The 21021-nt window shown below is 32.8% G+C and overlaps 1 protein-coding gene across 1 annotated transcript; it reads right to left on the bottom strand.

Moving 5' to 3' along the window:
* Positions 1 to 1213: 1213 nt before the first annotated feature.
* LOC139484541 (deoxycytidylate deaminase-like) lies at positions 1214 to 19164 on the bottom strand. The gene is made up of 5 exons (XM_071268270.1): positions 19036 to 19164; positions 11554 to 11665; positions 5691 to 5826; positions 3507 to 3720; positions 1214 to 1624 (listed from the first exon to the last, which is right to left on the bottom strand). The coding sequence occupies exons 1-5, from the start codon at positions 19077 to 19079 to the stop codon at positions 1525 to 1527; spliced, it is 606 nt and encodes a 201-aa protein (XP_071124371.1). The 5' UTR covers positions 19080 to 19164; the 3' UTR covers positions 1214 to 1524.
* Positions 19165 to 21021: the final 1857 nt, after the last annotated feature.

Genomic DNA, 21021 nt, shown 5'->3' with positions numbered 1-21021 from the left:
AGTTTTGTTTTGTTAGTAGGAAGATTCAGTGTTTATATGATACCCTATAAACGTCTACAGTTTGTGTAATTCATGTTTCAGTATTTATTATTAAAAGAAGACTGAAAACCAGCAGCATATCCAAACAAGGTCAGGTAAACTCTGCCAGACATAGTCACCCTATGTTCATTCTGTGAAACAAATATAGTTGAATTATCTGAGAAACAGATTTCACCAGGAAAAATTAACATTGTAAATTGTGAATAAAAATGAAGTAAGGGTCAAATGAAACCTGCCAGACTGACATGTTCACTTAACAATCATTCCATACACGAAATATAGAGTTGACCTATAGTACTGCTAATAGTATCTTAGAAAAGGAATTAAACATTGATCAATGATTCATAAAATGAGATCAGGTCAGGTGAACCCTGTCTTTGAGAAAGTTTAGACCTAGCAAGAAACTGAAAATGAGGTCAAGGACAATGGACATATGACAGACAGAAACTTTGTAACATAAAGATCTGCAAAATTATGGTGTGAAACCTGCATGTATTCTACCCTCTGAAATATAAAGCTTCATTCAAATAGTTCACTGCATGATATAGTGATGCCTACATATACATTCTGTAACTTCTATCGCAGTAGAGACGAAAACAAACCAAACCTTTCAAATTTTTATGGAACTCTTAAATGATTTTAAGTACAGGATTATGTCAATACTTTTGTTTTCCATAGGATCATACATGTCCTACCTTTTCAAACTGATTTCCTTAATGGTGTTTCTTTTCCTCTTTCTAATGTCAAATGCAGGCTGCCCTCTTACAATAACACAAAAGCTTGTTTCCTTTTTGTTTTCTGTAAAATCTTTTGAAATAATGTCATGCTAGGAAATCTTATTGACAGCTATATATTATAGATTTTGCTCATTGTTGAAGGACAAGGTTGTATGGTACCCTTTAGTTGTAAACATATCGTTTCTTTGGACTCTGATGTAAAGCTGGCTCAATGGCAATCATACCTCATATTTCCTTTAATTTTTAGAGTATTTATAATGTACAGCTATCTCATTTGGCATCCATACCTCATATTTCCCCTTTGATATTTTACAGTTTTTTGTGGTGAAAAACAATTTGACATTGTGGCTTTAGAAGAATGCCCAAGCACAATAATCCCTCAGAAAAAGGAACCATTTCATAACAGTTTTACTTCAAAAAGATAAATAAATAGCAAACTGTTTACATTCTATATTCATTATGCTATTCACTGCCATCACAGACTTTTGTTTTTATACATAGAAATATTATCTGTAATCCCTGGTATCAAGTATTGTGGCTTCATTTATTTTCTATGGAATAAATTTTAATAGGCATGATAGTTGGAGACTTTTAGAAATCCTTGGTTTGGTTATGTGGTCTTATCAAAGTTGCTAAAATTGTGTATTGTGTAGAGTATCTCAGTTTCTTGATTCTCCCTATCCAACTAGTATTCATGACTCCACTGTACATTGTTCTATCATTATCACCATGTATAAAGTAATGCATCTTAATCTGATTCCTTGTTTAATACATCTTTCACTTCTTGTGTCATATTTTCAATCACACTGAAATCTATTAGAATCTGTGTTTTCTTCGGGATATGTTGTCTGAAAAAATAATAACATAAGAAAAATATTCATTGTCTTTTGTAAAAAAAATAATTTAGGAGGTCATTATATATGAGATGATATTTTATGGCAAAACTTTGTTAAACTTTATCATACCCTTTTTAGAATCAAGAAGATTAAGAGCTTATATTTTTGTATACACACTGTTTATTAAGGTATATTAACCTCTAAATGTCTTCATTGTTTTTGTTGGGTTGCCGTCTCATTACCAATAAAAATATGCTAAGTTTATATTTCATAATGAGATATCAGAAATAAATTAAGAATTGAAAAATGTCATGACTTTCAGATGACTACCTTGTATGTTTCTCTCAGACTGCAGGTCTTTCCATTTTTTGTTCTACACATGCCCTTTTCTCACACACATATCTGTCTTTTTCTCACACACATATCTGACTTTTCTCACATACATATTTGTCTTTTTCTCACACACATATGTCTTTTCTCACATAGGTCTGAACTTATCTCACACATATATCTGTCTTTTCTCACACACATATCTGAACTTTTCTCACACACATGCCGTTTCCAATGCCTTATTCTTGTGATGCTACTTATTCTAATTATTTTGTGTATATCCAGCCATGTCCATCATTAACTTACCTGTGTTTGACCTCAGTCATGTCCATCATTAATTTACATGTATTTAACACCAGCCATGTCAATCATTAATTTACCTGTATTCTACTCTAGTCATGTCAATTATTAATTTACCTGTATTCTACTCTAGCCATGTCAATTATTAATTTACCTGTATTTTACTTCAGCCATGCCAACCATGTCAATCATTAATTTACCTGTATTTAACTCCAGCCATGTCAGTCATTAATTTACCTGTCTTTAACCCCAGTCATGTCCATCATTTATTTACCTGTATTTAACCCTTGCCATGTCCATCATTAATTTACCTGTCTTTAACCCTTGCCATGTCCATCATTAATTTACCTGTCTTTAACCCTTGCCATGTCCATCATTGGGTGCAATCAACAGTTTTTTTCTATGACGTCACATTTTGAGGGACCATGCATAAGTGACCCTTAGTGGTGGACTGATTAATAAAGATACTTGTATAAAACTAGATATCACTGGAATCAGAATGTTCTCTAGTTTATAATGAAATAAAAATAATGTGTACTTTTAATATATTAAAAATATTCCATCCAATGAACATGGGGAAAAAAAGGTCTAATTTGAACAAAAAAAACTTGAAACCAGGTCATGTGCACACCCATGAAGACATGATCCATGCACATTTTACATAATCAAAACTGTATGAAATTTGTAGGTTTTTACCTGGCCGATCAAAAAAATCTTGTTTCAGGGTACGGATTCCTGCTCCAAAAAGAGCTACAGTGGCTGCAAATAAGTTTTCAATTTTCACTGCCAAAAAAACAGGTTGTTTACAGTGTTGTCTCCCCTCAAAACATGTAAAGTTAATATAATTTTAAAAATTATTTCAATCATTCAACCTGTTTTAATTCAAAGCTAATTAACTAATTTTTACAATCAAATACAAAAAACATGATACTTTTTCACCAATTGAGTAAATAAACAGGGGTTTCCCTCCATGGTTATTTTTAGTCGGGGAATAACCCCTAGTTTTTTTATACAAAACTGTTTATAGCACCCATTAATTTACCTGTCTTTAACCCTTGCCATGTCCATCATTAATTTATCTGTCTTTCACTCCAGCCATGTCCATCATTAATTTACCTGTATTACACTCCAGCCATGTCCATCATTAATTTACCTGTATTACACTCCAGCCATGTCAATCATTAATATACCTGTCTTTCACTCCAGCCATGTCCATCATTAATTTACCTGTTTTTCACTCCAGCCATGTTAATCATTTATTTACCTGTATTTCACTCCAGCCATGTCCATCATTTTCCTTGAAGCAATGAATTCTGGTTTATCATGGTATTTATCTGAATAGTAAATGACTTGTTTGATACCGGACTGTATAATAACTTTAGCACACTCATTACATGGGAACAAAGCCACATATATTGTACAGTTCTTCACATCTGATGAGTTCTTGTTCAGAACAGCATTTAATTCTGCATGGCAAACTGAAAATAAAGTTTTTAAACACAATTATGATTAGGGAGCTACCATTTGATTTTTATGGGGGGGCTAGGATGAAAAATTTTGTTCTGCTTTTTTTTTTAGTTGTAATCTCTGTCCTGCCTTTTTATTTTTTACTCTATTCGGTCCTGCCTTTTTTTTTTTACTAGTTTATCCTGGCTTTTTTTACACAAATTGTCATCCTGCCTTTTTTTTTACCAAGTTGCTCATCCTGCCTTTTTTTTTTACTCAAAACTCCTGTCCTGCCTATTTTTTTCAAATTTCATCCTAGCCCCCCCATGAAAATCAAATGGTAGCTCCCTTAGATTGAATTTTATGGAAAAGTAAGCAATAATAATAATAATAATAAATTCTTTATTTAAAGAGGGTAAACACAGTAAGTTACAATTACTGATCTTCCCTGAGGCCCTTGTATACATGTATACAATACAAGTAAAAAAAAACAAAAAAAACAAAAAAAATAATAATAAGATTAAAAAGCAAACATACACATATAAACACAATTGTATAGACATAATAGTTTTATGTACATGTACCATGATTAAAAGATATAAAACAGTTACAGATTGTATGTAGTAAATAGATATAATATACAAATCATTAAAATCATACATTCTAAGAGTAATAGTTGCAATCATTTCAGACTGAATATTGGGACTGTCTCAAGTATTGTTTTATAATTTGTTGTTTTGCACTTTAAGCATTTCATATGGTAGTCCGTTCCATTAAACTGATCCAGAATAAGCAAAAGATTTTTTAAACAATTCAGTTTTTGGCTTTGGAACTATCAAATTACCTTGAGTAACACCCCTTAAGGCATAAGGATTATTAACAGATAGAAGTTGAAACTTTTAAAATAGGTACTGTGGTGCTTTTTTCCGCATACATTTAAATAGCAATAAATATTTGTGGTATTTGATTCTGTTTTCTACAGTCTTCCATCCAAGTTCTTTAAATAAGGGGGCTGATGGGGATAATGGGTCTGCATGAAGAATTAATCTTGCTGCTCTTACTATCCCTTCATTTTTACATTCTCCCCAAACAATACAGCAGTAATCGATAAGAGGCAGAATATACCCATTATAATATGCTTTCCTGGCATAAATATCTAAAAATTTCTTTAATTTAGAAAGAAGGTATATTCTTGATGAAATACTAGCACAAATTTGATCAATTTGATTTTTCCAGCTAAGTGTGCTGTCAATTTTAACACCTAATAATTTCTCACATGATGAATTTTGTAGTGTTTCTGAATTTATTACTAAATTTGGTTGAAAAGATTGGGTTGATAACTTCTGACTTGTTCCAGTAACCAAACATTTAGTTTTTTTGGTATTGATGAACATATTATTCATTTTGCACCATTCTTCAACTTTGCATAAATCTTCTTGAACATCATCATGTAAATTATCTATACTTTTCCCGGATTTATGAAGAGTAGTATCATCAGCATACAAGTCTGTTTTACAATTTTTAATGCAAAGGGGAAGGTGATCATTTATAAATAAGACAAATAATAGAGGACCTAGTATAGATCCTTGGGGGACACCAAATTTCACATTTTTTTTTTATCAGAGTTAACATTGCAAATGTTTACTTGCTGTGTTCTATTACTTAGGTATGATCTGAAAAAACCTACTGCAGACTCACTGAATACTGATTTGCCTTTTGTTTTGAGGTTTCCCAAAATGTTCTGCATTTTTTTTATACAAATCAACAAATATAAACTGTATCATGTGGAATAAATTTAGAAACGTTTCACCTCTGACCACTCAATTTAATGTAAAATATTAGACATCATAAAAACTTAACATCTTCATGGTCTTACAAATGACACTTCAGTAGCTTGGGCAAAATTTGAGTTGAAAACTGCTATTTGGAAACATACAGGCTAGTTGCTTGAGAAGAGCAATGTAATTTCTTCTAAACTTAGGTGTAAAAAATTATATAATACCATAAAGCTGTTTTGTTTGCAAAACATCTGAATGTTCACGTCCCCATGGCATTAAATCGTCATGACAACCAATTGGCATTCCATTATATCCAATTCCAACAATTTTATTTTCTTCGTTAACAATACAAGCACCTACCTGAAAGGGAAATAGAGAAAAAGATGTATATTTCTATATGTGTCATGTGGTTTTTTAAAACTAGAAGGCTCTAAAGAGCCTGTGTCGCTCACCTTGGTCTATATGCATATTAAACAAAAGGACACAGATGGATTCATGACAAAATTGTGTTTTGGTGATGGTGATGTGTTTGTAGATCTTACTTTACTGAACATTTTTACTACTTACAATTTTCTCTATCTATAATAAACTTGGCCCTATAGATACAGAGGAAAATATTTTGTAAAAATTGACTATAAAGGGCAATAACTCCTCACGGGGTCAACTGACCATTTTGGTCGAGTTTGACTTATTTTTAGATTTACTTTGCTGAACATTATTGCTGTTTACAGTTTATCTCTATCTATAATAGTATTCAAGATAATTACCAAAAACGGCAAAATTTCTTTAAAAATTACCAATTGGGAGGCAGCAACCCAACAACCAGTTGTCGAATCATCTGAAAATTTCAGGGCAGATAGATATTGAGTTGATAAACAATTTAACCCCTTGTCAGATTTGCTCTAAATGCTTTGGTTTCATAGTTATGGGCCAAAATCTGCATTTTATCCCTATGTTCTATTTTTAGCCATGGCGGCCATATTGGTTGGTTGGCCGGGTCAACGGACACATTTTTTAACAAGATACCCAAATGATGATTGTGGCCAAAGTTGGTTTAATTTGGCCCAGTAGTTTCAGAGAAGATTTTTGTAAAAGATTACAAAAATTGTAAACAAGAGGCTGTCACAACGACAGCAAACCGGATTTATTAATATTTATTTGTGTCCTGGCAATATCACAAGAACCATTACTGATGAATGGTGAAAGTGAAAATCGTCAATATCAAATTTGACCTCCATTTTGTCATCAGTATCAACATCTTAAAATTTGAAAAGCTTAGATTGAATGGTTCATGAGTAAATGCAACAACGTGAATGGAAACGCCATTTCACAATCTTTCAGGAACCATAACTCCTGAACGGTAAAAGTCAAAATCGTCATTATTGAACTTGACCTCTAATTTACCATCAGTAACAACATATAAAAATTTCAAAAGCTTTGGTTGAATGGTTCATGAGAAAATGCACAGACACGACTGGAAACACCATTTTTCAATCTTTCAAGAACCATAACTCCTGAACGGTAAAAGTCAAAATCGTCATTATTGAACTTGACCTCCATTTTGTCATCAGTAACAACATATTAAAATTTGGGAAGCTTAGGTAGAACAGTTCATGCGTAACTGCACGGACACAACTGGAAACTCCATTTTTCAATCTTTCAAGAACCATAACTCCTGAACGGTAAAAGTCAAAATCGCCATTATTGAACTTGACCTCCATTTTGTCATCAGTAACACCATATTAAAATTTTAAAAGCTTAGGTAGAACAGTTCATGGGTAAATGCACGCACACGACTGGAAACTCCATTTTTCAATCTTTCAAGAACCATAACTCCTGAACGGTAAAAGTCAAAATCGCCATTATTGAACTTGACCTTCATTTAGTTGTCAGTAACAACATATTAAAATTTTAAAAGCTTTGGTTGAACGGTTCATGAGTTAATGCACGGACAACATTTGATTCCCGCCCGCCCGCCCGCCCGACCGACCGACCGCCCGCCCGCCCGCCGTACATCCCCAAATCAATAACCGACATTTTTGTCACAAAAATCCGGTTAATCAAAGAGCTGAATAGCTCTGAGGGGAAAGACGGCCCTTGTTTCTATTTTATTATGTTTTTGGAAAGGGGGGGGGGGGTATCTTTTGATAGTTTACATATGAAGAATGAAAAAGAGAACCGCTAGAACATGTAGAAAGGTTGACAATATTGAAATCAATTGTTGTTTATGTAATTTCATTTCCTTAGTTTAGGATTCAATTTGGACCAATGGAAGTGATCTGCATCTTCTAAATCTAAACATTTGATTAAAGTTGATAGCTAATTATCTAAAACTCAACTGAATTCTGTCATTTCACAACAACTACAATATTTTTTGAAATCTTGATTGTGTACCACTGAACTGCAGGCTAGGGCCATTTTCCATTTTTTGTGACAGTACTCTTGGATTTTAAAGTTTTTTCTTTAGAAAGTGTGGACTGAAAAATCTATTCAGTTTTAAATTTCCATTGTTAAAGTTCTTAGTTACAACTCTCATCACAGGGAAACAGGTACTAATAAAAAAAAACAATATGAGTGATGTAAACTGTGTGAAGCTTGTTTCCAAATCATAATTTTGAAATATTTGTAAATATAAATATGTTAAAACTATAAAAATGCATTTTTTTTTTATTTTTTTTTACCATTACAATGATTATGTAGGTACACAAAAATTTAGTTTTAATAGAAGACTACTAATCCAATGAAATGTCACATTTGAAGTGTTTAAATACTTTAACTTTTATTTTAGTGGATAATTACTCATCAATTGAGGTGCTCCTGAATTGGAGGAAGATTCTCAGAATTTTTACAGAAACAAGTGGTCTCACTAATTAACAACAAAAAGAATTTTAGCGGCAAGAAGCGACAAGAAGAATATGTTTTTCTTGTCGCTAAATAGTCTTCTTCTTCTTCTTTGTATAAGCTTCCTATAGACAGGAACACCTCTAATGATATTAGAGTATATATGAGGGTAATTTTGTGGATAACTTTTTTTGTTTTTGTTTCTTTACAACTATGTACAGCACATTATGTGTATGTTTGTTATTATATGTACTTTTTGGTTTTGTTGTGTCTTTTAAAGTTATATATACAGATATTGCTTTTTAACTGGTTTATTATCATATGCTTATCTTATTTACATGTGTCAATGATGTGTTTTTCCTATTCATGCAAGTGACAATAAAATTACCTATATAATAGATGCTTACATGGGTGTAATTTACATAGGGAGTTTATGATGTTAAAAGAAAAAAAGAAAACTTGTTAAAATATCAACATAGTAGCCAATGCTTAAAATCTAAAACATATCTTTCATTTCATCTAGATATGATATCCAACTTTGCTCAGTATGATAAAACAAATTTCATATTAAAAATACATTATGATTTTAATATAATTATTTTGTGACGCTTTTTGTCGCTTTTTGACGCTTCTTGTCTCTAATTAGTGAGACCCGAAAAAAGTAATAAAATCGTTTCTTTCCCCTGTGTCATGTAACCCCACGATCTTTGTTTATTTTGAAAGTTGTTGACCTACAAATTAAAGTATTGCATGTTGATGTTTAAATCATCTACAGTAAACAATATTATGTTTAGATTTAACAAATACAAATTTGTGATTAGTGCACGATCTCTAAGAATGATTTAAATAACCAGTGAACTGGTGAAGGATATCCCTGCTTCTTCCAAGAATGACGTCACTATAAAATACAATGTAGGTTGGATATATTTAGAATATCTCGTCATACTAATTTTTCCGGATTGTTAAATAAACGTAAATAGTGTAAAGGAGAGTTCAAGATACGATAATTTCGTGAGAAACAGAAGGGAAATGTGTAAAAAAGTGTTTAAAGTCAAACTATTCATTTCTGGGTCTCCTTCTCTTCAATCTAAGTAAGATTTGTTGGGGGTTTTCCCACACTATAACATGTATAAAAACAAAATGAATGATGTGAGGGAGTGTCACTCTGGTCAACCCCATAGGGGATTGTCGGCTTGAAGCCGTCTTTCCCCAAAAATTGACTATAAAGGGCAATAACTCCTCACGGGGTCAACTGACCATTTTGGTCTAGTTTGACTTATTTTTAGATTTACTTTGCTGAACATTATTGCTGTTTACAGTTTATCTCTATCTATAATAGTATTCAAGATAATTACCAAAAACGGCAAAATTTCTTTAAAAATTACCAATTGGGAGGCAGCAACCCAACAACCAGTTGTCGAATCATCTGAAAATTTCAGGGCAGATAGATATTGAGTTGATAAACAATTTAACCCCTTGTCAGATTTGCTCTAAATGCTTTGGTTTCATAGTTATGGGCCAAAATCTGCATTTTATCCATATGTTCTATTTTTAGCCATGGCGGCCATATTGGTTGGTTGGCCGGGTCAACGGACACATTTTTTAACAAGATACCCAAATGATGATTGTGGCCAAAGTTGGTTTAATTTGGCCCAGTAGTTTCAGAGAAGATTTTTGTAAAAGATTACAAAAATTGTAAAAAAATTGTAAAAAATTGACTTTAAAGGGCAATAACTCCTGAAGGGGTCAACTGACTATTTTGGTCATGTTGACTTATTTGTAGATCTTACATTGCTGAACATTATTGCTGTTACAGTTTTTCTTTATCTATAATAATATTCAAGATAATAACCAAAAACGACCAAATTTCCGTACAATTACCAATTCATGGGCAGCAACCAAACAACGGTTTCTCTGATTCATCTGAAAATTTTAGAGCAGATAGATCTTGACCTGATAAACAATTTCACCCAGTCAGATTTGCTCTAAATGCTTTGGTTTCAGAGATATAAGCCAAAATCTACATTTTACCCCTATGTTATATTTTTAGCCATGGCGGGCATCTTGGTTGGTTGGCCGGGTCACTGGACACATTCTTCAAACTACATACCCCAATGATGATTGTGGCCAAGTTTGGTTTAATTTGGCCCAGTGGTTTCAGAAGAGAAGATTTTTGTAAAAGTTAACGACGACGGATGACGCAAAGTAATGAGAAAAGCTCACTTGGCCAGGTGAGCTAAAAATTATATTTCAAGATTTAATAATATCAAGTTACTGTCATAATGAAGGAAACCGATAACAGTATTCCTTTGATACAGATATAATAATATTCATGATATTTGTCAAATGGTTATTTTTTTTTTTATATATTCCAATACTTCCTCAATCTGCTACCTCATTACCTTATGAAGTTAAAAGATATACTGATATAAACCATCTATTACTTGTTTTAGTTGTTTACATATAGATTCAGTACTGTACTTTCAAAACTATTATATACTTATACCTAAGATTCAGAAAATTTTAAGTGCATTTATTATTGTGGTTGTTAAACAATGTTATTGCTATATTCATTATTGAAGTTTTATGATATGCTGCTTATGTAAAAAGTAATGCTAATAAAATTTTAAATGTGCAATTTTTTAATTTAGCAAAACCTTTTCTTTCACAATTACAAAAATTTCATGAATATTTTAATTCAGGCCAAAAATTAAATTTTATTTGTTTGATTTAACGACTTACACAACCACCTAATAAAGCTGCCTACCTCAACAATTTTATAACACACACTGTTTCAAAATTTTTGTTCCACAGATGTTTTTCATGCTCTGAACATCATTTTCTTGTCTAAATCATATAAGTTATGTTTTGGTCCAAAAAAAATCATATACCTACTCCTCTGGACAACCTTTATACAATTCTTTCAGGCAGTGTTGACTAAAGAAATTTTTTGATGGTCTATTTTAGTCTGCAGAGAAACTCTGGTTGATCCACAATTAGTCAGGTTATCTGGTGCCTGTGTTGTTGTCTTTGTTTGTACATCTGGTAGAAAAGCAACACCCATGACCCTCTCCCCAACAAATTACCCATGACCTATTGGTGAAAGGATATATGCCAAATCATACCAAACAAAAACAAGTACTGATAATCGGGGCAGTATCGCCATTCCAAGAGTCACTCCCCAAGTAGATATAATTCTAACCATAATAACATCAATTATATACCAGTCATGTCAATATATCATACCTGGGTTCTAGGATCTTTACTTCTTTGTGCAGAAAGAAATGCAATTGCCATGAAATAATCAGGCCAATCTAAATAGTTCTCTCGCTTAGCATTTTTAACACCAGTGATTTCACTAAAATAAAAGTTAATTTCATGTTTATACATATTTAATGAAATAGCTATAGATACTAGGGTACTGGACAATTCATTTTAAAAATAAGTTGTATAAATGATCATTTCTTATGATGACAGTAAGGATAATCAAGAATTTGCACTTTCCAGACACATTTCTGTACCCATTTTAACAGAAAAACGAAATAATCACTTCCCTCTTTTCTTGTTGAATTGCTGCGGTTCCCAGAAAGGAAAAGCTCTTGATGTGTAAGCAATCTGTTGTTTAATTGCTGAGAGTGTCATGGGAATGTGTTCCACAAAAGTGGGTCAGTGTAAGGTCAATATTTACCATATCTGCTAAAAAATAACATTTAATTTTGCTGGGCAGATGTGCAATGACCAAAATGATGAAAGCAAGAAAAATTTCAGAGCCAAATGTCATGAAGGACGGTTGATCCAAACTGGCTTTTTTCCTATTTAAACAGCCCAAAAGATCTTGAAATGAACACATAATAAACTGTGGTATAAAACAATATTCGTGTGAAAGAAGAAAACGTGAAACACCCAATTTCAACTCTATTCATTTAGTTTTTATAGTGGATAGGGAAACAAGTTATTGCAACTTATATTATCCCTCTTTATTTTGGGGGTGCTAGTGCTGCATACCCTTTTTCGAAATCTACAAGGGTGTCTTTTACTTGCAAGAGATATGGCTCTCTCTATATTCATTTAGAAATATAGATACATTATTTACCCATCTCCATTAATCCCAATATGGTGTCCTCAGATTCCACTGTTCCCTTGTAGTTTTTGTATGGGACTAGTGCATGTGTAGTGTGGCCCTGTACAAGATGTCATACTTGCTGATTTGAAATTTTTAGTGTGAAATTTTTTACAGATGGGTCTCATTGGGGTCTAAGCAAGACCCAGCATTGGCCGATTTTTTTTTTAAGCGTGACATGTAAAAACACAGTCTGGCCGACACAGGACCCCCTTACAGGTCTATGTACGTATAGTTTTCAGAGACAAGTGACCGTGAATAGGACTATCAGCTGTCAGGTTATAGGACTGTCAGATTATATGACTGTTGGATTATAGGTTTGACCCCTTTCATAGGGATGGCCTCATCAAACAAAGGGAAGTTTCTAACGACCTTGACTTGACAGCCCTTGCACAGTCGGATGGCCTCATCCAATATGTGAAATTCTTTTTATGGATTGTGTCACATGGCCTTGATCTTGGAAAGGAAAATAATTTGAGTTTCAAGAACCATACCACTGGCCATTAGTATGAATATAATTGAACACTATCTGTTTCTGTAAATATCTATAGGACCTTAATTATTCATACAAAGTCAACGGGTTGGACATCTTCGCTAGCCAAGGATCGTAACCCTTGGCTAGCGAAGATGCGGGGTGGAAAACTCAAATTGCATTTACAGATCAATGGATACTGTCATTTTTTTCATGTCAGTGAAATCCAGGACCTTGTGGAGCAGGAGCAGTTATTTATACTGAGAACAAGCAAGGAACTAGACTAAAAAGACAAGAAGCTAGCAGAGGCTCAATACTCTTAGCGGAACTCATAGCTATCCTTATGGTCCTAGAACACTGCATTTACACACTTAGTGAACAGTTCACTGAAATAAAGATTCTATCTGACAGATAGCCAGACAGCAGTTGGCATCTTGACTCTCAACTGGAAGTCATCGGACTACATCGACACTATCACAAACATCAAAGAAAGCATTGGCACTCATCTGAGAGGCGGCATACAAACTACCCTATCTTGGATCCCAGGCCATGCTAAATTATATAGCTAGGAACAAGATAGCGGACCAGTTTATAGCAAAAGATGCAGCACAGGAGGCCTCAAATCTAATTTAAATGACCAGTATAACGTCTATTGTAGGTAAGACTCTTCCACTTGATTACCCGAACCCAACTATTGGGAGAATCATCAAAATAGATCTTCAAACCCTATTAGCACCAGCAAGTAAGGAGACATACGAAAGAACAGCAACACAGGCACTTGTTTCTATCCATTGGAAGACCCACTATCAACGTAAATGTACGTTGATAGTGGGTCTGTTATGAATATGGTATACTCGGAACTACATATAACTGGTCTTACTATTACCAATGTACATTCGGACAACTACCACGTCATATTAAGGAATTCCGGGATTCCCCATGTTATATTTGACAGTCATAATATAGTTGTTATCCTGATCGGACGTCCCCATTTGATGAGCGGCCTAAAAGATAACCATTGACTCAAGCCTAGGATTGTGATATTATAGGTAATATATTGCATACACGTATCCCTATAAAATCATTACAGTGGTGTCAGAAGTCGGCACGAATCCACTGATTTACACTGTTAATCGGTGACATCCATTCGCGCCATATTTTCATATTTTTTCTTTGTTTTCGCGAGAGGAAAATCTTTGTTTCTTCTCTCCCGCGATTGTTTTATTTCATGGCGCGCTGATTTATCAGTACTATTGATATTTGCGCGAGTGATATATTCGTTTCATATTTATATTGTGATTATCAGACTTTCCGTGTGATAAAATTCCCATCCCCCTTTTTGTAACACATTTAAAAAATACAGAGATTTGCATACACCTGGAGAATAAGACAAAATAACCTTATAAAACAAACTACTAGTGGATAGCTTTTGATTATCTTTTTGGTTTATTTCAGGTTTTGTTTATTTATATTAATTACAAATCAACACATTTCTTTTTTCATTCATTGATATTCCGTTGAGCGTCAGATCTTCTGATGTCAGATATCATTTTATGTTTTTCTTTTGTTTTTCATAAATTATTGATACAACTGTGTGCGTCAGATCGTCTAATGTCATAGTTGTTTTGTTTTTGTCATTTTGTTTAATTGTCTTGTCGGTTTTACCGTCTGAAAAGTGTTCACTCATTAAAGAATGTGTTGATAATAAAACTTGTACTGGGTACCCTTGTACTGTACTTCTATTTGTTGTGAATTGTGTATACATACGTCATTGTTTACAATTGCATGCCTGTGTTTAAATAGTTTTTTTTCTGAGTTTACGAATGTGTATATTTGATATTAAAAAGAAACATATTTTCTTGTGCAAATTATATGTTTATTTACATTTATGCATATGTGGAAGTTTTGAATATTTAGGTCCCTTGACTTATATGATGATATAATCAGGGTTATTAATATTAGTAAATTTCTGAATCAGCTTTGCACGTCAGATCCTCTGATGTCATAGGTGTTTTCAGATTATTATTTTTTATATACACTTGTGTTTTCATTTGCAAATCAGAATAAAATCAAAATACCAATTTTTCTAAAATTGTGATTGTATGTTCAGGTGTTTGTGATTTTATTTTTAAATCTTGTTTGTGGATGTAGTGTATTTGTATATTGTAGTGTTACACAATTTGTATTGTATAAATTTTGTGTGTAATTCCTTGTAATTTTCGTTTTCTAAAGTTTTTATTGTAATCTTAGTTAGTAAATCCCAACTGAACTCAAAATATGAGTAACTCAAGTAATTTTGACGGAACAGTGCCATTCAGATGGTCTCTGCTGAAAGCCGATATTGAATCTACAGCTTTCGTGAAAGGATGGAATAGTGAAAAAAAATTGCAAACATTGGTATCGAGAATTTCCGGAAAAGCACTCAAGTTCTATAATAACAGGTCATATACAGTACAAGCAAACTACGAAACAGTTTGCAAACTCTTTAACGACCGATTTAATTCAGTTGGCAACCCATTACTCATTAGGGAAAATCTAGAGAATATCTTTCCATATCCAGATGAGTTATTGGACGAATTTACAGACAGGATTGAAGAGTTGGTAGAAGGGGCATTCCAAAATGAATCAGAAAATGTAAAAGAACATCTGATAATAGAATACCTTACTAATACGTGTTGTGATGAAGAAGGGAAAGAACTAGTTCAAGCTGTCGCCGAAGGTTCAGTGTACGAGGCAAAACGTTACCTCTGTACATTAAGTAAGTTTACATCTAAGAGATATTTAAAACTGAAAAGTTTATGGGAATCAAAAATGACAAATAGAATAGATGATATTGATTTCAAGATTGAAAAGACCGGAGACCATGATCCTATTGTAAGAAGACAAGAAACAGATGAAATTGTTGATTCCAAAGATATAACTAGAACAATTAACAACGATGAACCAGAATGTTATACCCAACCTAAACATTCGAGCGAAGTGGAATGTAATGGAGCAATGGAAAAGAAAGACGCTGATACCAATTTGATAGAAAAGACGGAAGTCCACAGTCCCGTTATGATAGAACAAGGAACAGAGCAAACGGCGCAGCAAGGAAAGACAATCGAGAAAGTATCAGACCCAGTAATAGAACACCATGCAACATCATGCCATTCCAACGTTGTGAAAGAAGATGCAGTTTACACAATCGAATGTCCCAATACCAATTACGAAGCGTATTGGTTAGGTGAAGATGATTATAAAATGCACAGAGAGGAAAGTTCCACTCCCAAGTGCGAAACAGATTGTTTAGGTGAAAATGATGATGATAAAATACAGACAGAGGAAAGTCCCAGTTCTAACTACAAGTCAGATGCAATATGTGAAACCGAGGAAAAGGGACAGAAAAAACTTACTAATTCCCTTTGTTTCAACGAACAAAATCATGATTGTGATAACAAATTAAGTAAAAGTAAAGTCAGTGCAGCTAAATCATGCAAAGAAACATCGAGGTTAATAACTCGACACAAACTCCATCTACTTGTTCAAGCAATGGTAAAAGACAGTAATGACTTAGATAAAAAGAGGTCAACAAACAGAAAGGAACATATTTTAGAAGAAAACATAAATACCAATGAAGATTCACAGTGTATACTGAAATACGACCAGGTCATGCAATCTCAACCCAAACACGAGGAAGGAGGAAATAAAGACTTGAAACATTTTATCAAGTTAAATTCATACCAAAATCAGTTAAGTCAATCAGAACTAGAATTGCTTGGTAACACCATTGACCGCCTTACTCCAAATGCTGTATACTGCCAAAATAACCTGTTGACTCTTGAACTCAAGGATAAACAATATCGTTACTGGATGACCCGTAAGCATGATGGAGGAGATAGGGAAAGAGATAGTAATAAAGAGGGAAACAATTTTGAAGATACTCTGAATAACTGCGTCAAAAGACAAGTTCTGAAGAAGGAACAATGGACACAAACTGATGACCTATCATCGGAAAAGGAATCCAGTCTTACAAAAAGAAAGGAGGTGAAAGATCAGAGTACACAAACATCAGTTGATAAGCAAACTCCAATGCACTTTGATCAAGAACATGAATGGAACATGCATTTTACACAGACAGCCATCAACCATCGCAATACAGTCAAAGCAGAGGATGAACATATTGATCCTGGTTTCCTTGAAGGAACACAATTAAAAGAAAAAACACATACAGAAAAACTTCAGGAAGCAAAGAGATGTACAAGAGCATACGAGAACAACAATATAGGTCGAGATAGTTTGAAAGATACAGAAAAGAAAGCTTACGTAAAGACTAAAACGTCCAAATTCAAGCAAATTAAAAAGGAACAACAGATTAAAAAGATAAAGCACAAGTTCATCACCAACAAAAAAGAAAGTGATACAAGTAAAAGGAATATGATGAGCACAAATAAAAGAAAGGACGAACTCGTAGCAAGGAGAATGTTACCAAAGACGATGAGTTGGGGTAAAGACGGGAAACTTAGATGGAAGAGACCTAAGGCTAAAAGATTCCATAGCAAAACATTGGGGAGATCGGATTGGAACTTGAACCTTGACAGAAATGATGTTCAGACTGAAAGTTTGGTCAGGGACAAACCATTTGATATTTCTGCAACCGAAGATGGAGATATTGTTGCCATGCAAAAACTAGTTTCTTGAGTTGTGTTTTTATGTTTTTATTTGATTGAAAACAAATGTATATAGTTACTGAATTATTTATATCAGAATTACATTTATATTGAATGCTATAGTTACTGCCATGTATATAATTATGTACAAGTGTTGGTTCAGAATACTAGTGTATAAGTTTTTTGAATTTATATTCGAAATGTATATAATAATTTTAAGAAATTCATGTCTTTAGATATTCGCCACTGGACATAAATGAGCAAAAGACAATCCATCCATTTATTCATTTTAAACTGATGTTTCTGCATAAAAACTACAATAATTTCAGCTTTACTTTAGGTGTATGTCGGCATCATTTTATTCATATTAAACATTTATATGTCTCTTTCTTATACCAGAAATATCCTTTCTTCCAAGATTTCTACTGGTAGGATCTTTACAACAACGAAGTGAACTATTTTACCCCAAATAAATTGTAGTTGCATTCATATGAGCGTACGCAACTAATGCTTTTAGAATAGAATCATTGTGTTTATGGAAGAAGGAGGAAGTGGAAAGGATATTCATTTCATATTTAGCATTGGCGTTTTAAGAGACATGCATATTGTATCTTTGGATAATTCTACTTCCAAATTGGCTATCCTCTGAATAGACGAACTTGTTCAGCAATCACAAGATGTCGTGTTGAAACTAAAGCTATGTTATCAATATTATTGTATAGGACGTTTTAAAATAAACCTTTACGATACAATATATCTCATTATCGTCATAATCGTATATAGAGATTGTTTTATATATTTGTGTACAGAAGGAAAAGGATAGCTGTTTTTCATAACTTATATGATTATAGTTTTATACTGTATAACAATGGAGAATCTATCTGCATGTATCAACCATATGTGTATCAACTACAACTTTACGGACTAGTGTATTCCAAGGATTTCAAATTAAGGATGTCTTTTTCGCATTTAAACATCAAACAGTTTATACAATTTAGTGTTGAGATATAAAAGAAGGTGCCATGACTTTATTCCAGAAGAGGTCCATTTCTATGAAAGAGGGAGGAATGTTATGAATATGGTATACTCGGAACTACATATAACTGGTCTTACTATTACCAATGTACATTCGGACAACTACCACGTCATATTAAGGAATTCCGGGATTCCCCATGTTATATTTGACAGTCATTATCCTAGTTGTTATCCAGATCGGACGTCCCAACATAGATGAGCGACCTTATAGATGACAAATGACTCAAGCCTAGGATTGTTATACTTAGGTAATATAACACATACACATAACCCTACAAAATCATTACAGGTCTTCCAATGGATAGAAACAAGTGCCTGTGAACAGCAGGGATAAACGGAGAATATATAAAAAGTTCAGGGCGATTTAAAGATTCATTTATCCCTGAAACCTCTGGATAAAGCATTGAATACGATAGATTCAAACAGGATAGAATACACACAATAATACTTACCATTTCTCTTTAAAATCGTCGCTAATGTTATTTGCTGATGACATCTTTCGTAAAATTCGCGGGAAGATTCTTCTTCAGACTTTAAGAAAAATCCAAAGTGTTCCGAATTAGTAAATCAATCCGGAACAGACATGATTTGAATCCGAAAACTATAACTTTTAGCAATTCTCTGCAACCACCAACTAAGTTCATTAAGTCTAATTGATCAAATGATCTAGTAATCAATTAAGATAAATGATTTCACTAAGCTTGAAATTTAACCCACCTGCTTATGTGATCCATTTAATCTATTAAATTTGACAAATCATTCAATCCATCAATTGCTGAAAAAGGACAATGCTGTGATCGAACTATTTCTTAAATTGGTCTTGGTCTGGGGTCTCTAAAAATACCGCAAAGGACCTCCTTTGTGCACAAAGGAGCACATAGAAGCACTAAGGACCCCAAAGAAGTTTGATAAGAGCACAAAGGACCTAAAATTCCCTTTAAAGCATAAAAATATTATGAATCCTGAAGAAAAATGTAAAAAAAAATAAAATAATTTCAATAAAAATTGCGATTTGTATAATGTAAGATTTGGTGTTATCACCGGTATTGGTTAGGAACCGACTTTATATCCGGGCTATGTGATAGCTCATGAATGTGATATTTTTAGATAGTTTTAATAAGATATTATTGATAAAAAAAAAATATATTATTCTTAATATTTTCTTGTTGTTATATTCTTTAAAATAAGAGACTTTACCAAAACTTCGAAAATTATGTAAGGATACCGATGTTTCTGGGTTTTTTTTGTGTCTCGTATTTCATCATCAGCTTGTTTTCTTATGTATGGTTATATGTATTGCTATGACAAAAAACGTTTCTAAAGGCACAAAGGGAAAGGTATGACAATGATTCTTAAGGTACGAAATCAGTTTGAATTTGTCAATCCGTATTACATCAATTTCAACATACACTTTGTTTTATAAAATTTTATTCTGCACAAAAAACAAAGTATGTACAGAAATTTTCTAACATGACGATTCTTAAATTGCTTTATCGAAAACGTTTATAAGACACAAAGGGAACAAACAGTATGAGATTTATTCTAAAGGTAGAAAATTGGTATGAATTTTTCAATCCGTTTTTCAGAAATTTCAATCTGACACACTTTGTTTCATAAAATTTTATTCGGAACAAAACAAAGTAGTTGTATTGAGAGTGAATTATGTTGTATTTGTACAGCTTTGAATGTTTCAATGAAGAACTCTCTGATTTTTTTATTCTTATATTTCTATAAAAATTTTCTCATTTTTTTTTTAAAACTTCAATAGACGATGTCTTTGATCGCCGCTTGTGAGATCTGTATTTAGAAAACTGGTATTTTTATCATTGTGCATAATTATATCTGAAGTTTTCTTTTGTTTTTCAAATATATTAATTAAATACACATTTTTCCGAAAGAAATCACTTTCCCCCATGCAATTCTTTGAACAATTTCAGTTCCCTTGAGCACTTATCAAACTCTTTTGTGGTCCTTTGTGCTAACTAATACTTACATACTTTTAAACATCAGTATGTTTCCATTTCATTTTGTTTCGTTTCTTTCCGCTGTTATTTCGTTTCGCAGATTGCAGGTACCCCTCTTTTCGCCCCTTTTCTATTTTTGATATTTTAATCAAAATTTTAAAAATCAAATTTTCAAAAAATGAAATTATCAAGATTGCACTTTTGGTTTAGTATTTTAAAAGTTTGATTAAATTTCTATACTATCAGATTTAAAAACGATATTCAGAATTTTAATATTTTTATTATTTGATTAGAATTTCAAAATTTCAAAACTTTTACATAATATTGAATTTTGAGAATTTTAAAACTTTGATCAAAATTCTAAAGATCTAAATTAAAATTTCAAAACTTTTTAAAACTTTGAATTGATAAGACTTAGTGTTACACGGGCCCTTTCAAATAGCCCGGATATAAAGTCGGTTCCAAACCGATACC

Source organism: Mytilus edulis, chromosome 8, assembly GCF_963676685.1.
Source record: "Mytilus edulis chromosome 8, xbMytEdul2.2, whole genome shotgun sequence".
NCBI classification, from domain to species: Eukaryota; Metazoa; Mollusca; class Bivalvia; order Mytilida; family Mytilidae; genus Mytilus; species Mytilus edulis.
The sequence above is the reverse complement of the archived record's forward strand: the minus strand, read 5'-3'. Positions and strand labels throughout refer to the sequence as shown.

What these genes read in the sequence shown, in the direction of transcription:
- LOC139484541 (XM_071268270.1), bottom strand. Translation starts at nt 19,079, where the DNA reads ATGTCATCAGCAAATAACATTAGCGACGATTTTAAAGAGAAATG. An exon ending in GACGATTTTAAAGAGAAATG is followed by an intron (nt 11,666 to 19,035) that starts GTAAGTATTATT and finishes CTTTTATTTTAG; the next exon opens with TGAAATCACTGGTGTTAAAA. An exon ending in ATGGCTGGAGTGAAATACAG is followed by an intron (nt 1,625 to 3,506) that starts GTAAATAAATGA and finishes TTATTTTTTCAG; the next exon opens with ACAACATATCCCGAAGAAAA.